The sequence below is a fragment of the Gavialis gangeticus genome, unplaced genomic scaffold, assembly GCF_001723915.1.
Source record: "Gavialis gangeticus isolate Ggan-Ray unplaced genomic scaffold, GavGan_comp1, whole genome shotgun sequence".
Classification (NCBI taxonomy): domain Eukaryota; kingdom Metazoa; phylum Chordata; order Crocodylia; family Gavialidae; genus Gavialis; species Gavialis gangeticus.
The window spans coordinates 47,911,743-47,915,361 of NW_017728997.1; the positions used below are offsets into that span (position 1 = coordinate 47,911,743).

A 3,619-nucleotide genomic window follows, 5' to 3' on the forward strand; every position below is an offset into this window, starting at 1 on the left:
GGGTAGGAGGAGCGGGGGCAGCACCTACCTGTGGCCTCGTTGTAGTACACGTTGATGCGCTCCAGCTGCAGGTCGCTGTCCCCACGGTAGGTGCCGGTGGGGTCGATGCCGTGCTCGTCGCTGATCACCTCCCAAAACTGCAAGAGACACACCCAGGTCAGAGGCTGCGGGGGCGCGGCGAGCGGCGGCCCTGCCGCCTGTCAGCCCCCGCGTACCGAGGGTTACCACCGGCCCGCCCGTCCCTGCCACCGACCTTGGCCCCGATCTGGTTCCCACACTGCCCGGCCTGGAGGTGCACGATCTCCCTCATGATGGCGGCGGCGCAGAAAACTCCAAAGCACCCTCAGCACCTCACCAGCTTCACTGCGTGCGTCAGGCAACCGCCGCCGCTTATATAGTAACGGTTTGCGCGCGCACCCACGTTCTCTCGGCCCCCGCTGACCGCTGGCAAAAGCTATTGGAGAATCATAATGAGGCTCGGCACAGAGAGAAGCGCGATTGGTTAAGAAACTGTCGGTCAAATGATCACGTTTTCCTCAACCAACACCGCCCCTCCTCCGGATCGTGACGTTAAGTTACTGAGACGTCACAATTTCTCCCCCCCTCTTCAGGACAGCTCCGATTGGTTTAATTGAATGATTGATGTAGAGGCTGATTGGCTGTTTCCCGTAGCAATGAAGTAATCTCACAATGATTGGGTAAACACCCAGTGTCCTAGGAACGGCCGCAGTGAGGTTTGCGTTAGGAGCAAGGCGGCGGCTATGTCCGTATTCTTGAAAGGCTTTAGGCTGCGTCTGCAGCGTAACGGGCGGGACGTGTAGTACGAGCTGCGGCGAAGCGCTACGCTGTGGCCGTAAACGTGTGTGTTGGGGGAAGCTGCCCTTCCGTGTTGCCTGGGACGCGTTTCCTTGGAAAAAGAAAAACAATTTTCAGGCCCGTCCTCTCCGGCATCCGCACACTTGAGATACCTCCTCTGACCTCGTGCAGCCCGCCCTTGATGTCCTGAACCAGTGGGCCAAGGAGCCCTGCAGCCTCCCCACGTAACTCTCGGTCCCCTGCCCCTGCCGACTCGCTCTTCTTTCTGCTCCCCGTGCCGTGCTCCCTGCCCGATCTGCTACGCTGCCCGCCCCTGGCCCATGGCACTTGTCCACCCCGCCCAGGGTCCCCTTCCCAACACCCATCACAAGCACGCATTGGCTACGCGTAGGGGGTGCATATGCACCCCGAGATTGTCGGTGCACCCCTGGAGACTGCCCCCTGCCAACGGTGCTGGTGGTGCCTGCAGGCAGTTGCCGCCAGCTACCCCTCCCCCCAATTGGCAGTGTCTGCAGGCAGTTACCAATTGCCGCTGGCCAACACTGCCAGTGGCATCTGCGGGTGGTCGCCAGCTGCCGGTCAAGGCTCACCGCCTCCCCCTGCCACTGACACTGCTGCAGCTGCCTGCAGGTGACCCCTGCTCACTGCCCCCACATCCCCGCCACCGCCTGCACCCGGTGGTCGCCATGCCCCCTGAGCCTTGGGAGGCATGAGCCCCTTCCCAAACACCATCCACTCCCCTGATGCCGCACCCACTCTCTCAACATCCCCACAGCCCTGGCAGCCAACACCTACTTCATTTCAAGCCACTTCTGCCATGCACCCTTTCTTCCCACTGCCACCAATCTTCCCAGACTGACACCTGGGACATCTTATTTCCCCAAAGCCTGGCACTTGGCACCCAGCCCCACTTCTGCAAGTGCACCCATCCCTGATACCCAACAGCTCCTTCCCAAGCACTCTGCCCTTTCACCCTGCTTCCAAATCCTCCCCTTTCCAGAGACCTGCTGTACTGCAAGTGAGGCTCCCTTCTCAAGCCAACTTGTCCCACTTGACACCCTGCTACCACTCCAGACTAACCCCAGTACCCCAGACCAAGTTCCCTACAAGTCCCTTCATACATTTTCATCATCCAGATACCAATCATCCCCCCATTCTGGTATCAAGGACATCTCTTCCTTCCTCACTGGGCCTTTCTATACATCTTTCCAGAATCAGTTTCAGAAATGCGCAGCAACCCTGGGACGGACTTCCTGAAACACAACCTACCAGGCCCACACTACATTCAGACTTCTATCCTAAACTTCCTCTTTCTTTCCCAAAACTAGCATCTCCTTCCTAACCCTCCTTCACCTTCCAACACTGAGCTGCCATCCACTCCTACACCCAACCCTATGGTCATCCTGATACCCAGATTTACTACCAGCCCCCCAACCACCCCTATATGTATTTCTAAACATAGGACCCCTTTCCAAAGGGATATTCCAACTGCCCCCCACGACCCTAATTCCCTTTCTAATATAAAGGCCTCTTTCTGTCCTCACCTAGCTGTCACTCTCAAACCCACCTACACTCAACCCTCCAACAAACAGGTCCTCCTTCCCTACAGCAAGCAGCTTTCCAAGTTTTCCAGGAGATTATCAAATTTTTGGCCTGTACCCAAAGGTCTATGGCCTACGGCCAGACCGGACTGATTGCACCCGATCCTGTCCGATCTCAGAAGCTAAGCAGTCCCGGGCCCGGCTAGTACCTGGATGGGAGACCGCCAGGGAATCCTGGGTGCCGTAGGCTGCCCGCCCCTTACTCATTTGAGTCCCGTTTCTCTTTTTGGGGTTTTTTGTTGTTCTCCCGCCCTGGCAGGGGGTTGGGCTAGAAGATCTACTAGGTCCCTTCTGACCCTTAATCTATGAATCTATGAATCTAAATTTTGTCCTGAATTTGGTAAGAAGATCCCAAAAAAGGTGACATTTCACAGTGAAAGGAAGTGTCCTGAAGCTTGAATAAGTGCAGCTCTAGGCTGCAAGAATGCAACTATACTTCTACCTGTGTGGGAGGCAGTTGTCTTCATAATGGCATTCACACAGTACTGCATGGGTCTAATTAGCCAACCTGCAGCACCACATTAAGGCAAGTACACTATCCAGAGCTATAAGTGGTGCTATTTCTGGTTCAAGAGACCTGTGGAGTGTCTGGCACTGCCCCAGATTGTGTTCCTCAAAAGTTGGCTGCTGTACCCTTTCCCTACATACATTTCCTCTATATCCGATACTATAATACCCCAACTATTCAGATTTAGTTACTTCTCTGCTTCCTAACACCCAGTCCTCCCTTCTCAACCCCTTCTTTCTCCAACATTTAGCCACTAACAATACAAAGAAACCAAAAGAGGCACAGTGGTTTACTAAATATACACAGCTTTGCCAAGCCCAGTTATGAAAACATAGTACTGCTCTTAATGGCTTCTGGCAACTTCTGAGGCATAAAATAGAATGCCACTAGAGACCTCACAAATATGTTATTGTGAATTTAGTTCGTGTAGACATACCCAAAGCTATATTTAAACTAATGAGCTTGAGTGACATTAGCAGTGTATCTGCAGTATCAGGGAGCTCAGAATGGGCTAGCCATCCAAATATTGACCTCATGTTTTCATTGCTTTTGCAACTGGCACCGAGTTCTATGCTGCCATGGCTACAGAGAGCAGTACACAAGCTAGCTAATTTTCAAGCTAGCTCAGGTCAGGTCAGACCCAAGCTACAGTCACAGCAATGACTGTAAGAAGACATATCTGAATACTATGCTC

At 53.8% G+C, this 3,619-nt stretch overlaps 1 protein-coding gene across 1 annotated transcript in view; it reads right to left on the minus strand.

Annotated features, from left to right (window-relative positions):
* Positions 1-372, minus strand: part of TUBB4B (tubulin beta 4B class IVb) — a 2,636-nt gene extending 2,264 nt beyond the window's left edge. The window contains exons 1-2 of the mRNA XM_019505167.1: positions 254-372; positions 29-137 (exon numbers count right to left, since the gene is read on the minus strand). Of these exons, the coding sequence (XP_019360712.1) occupies positions 29-137; positions 254-310 (166 nt within the window). The 5' untranslated portion in view covers positions 311-372. The remainder of the gene's footprint in view (positions 1-28; positions 138-253) is intronic.
* Positions 373-3,619: the final 3,247 nt, after the last annotated feature.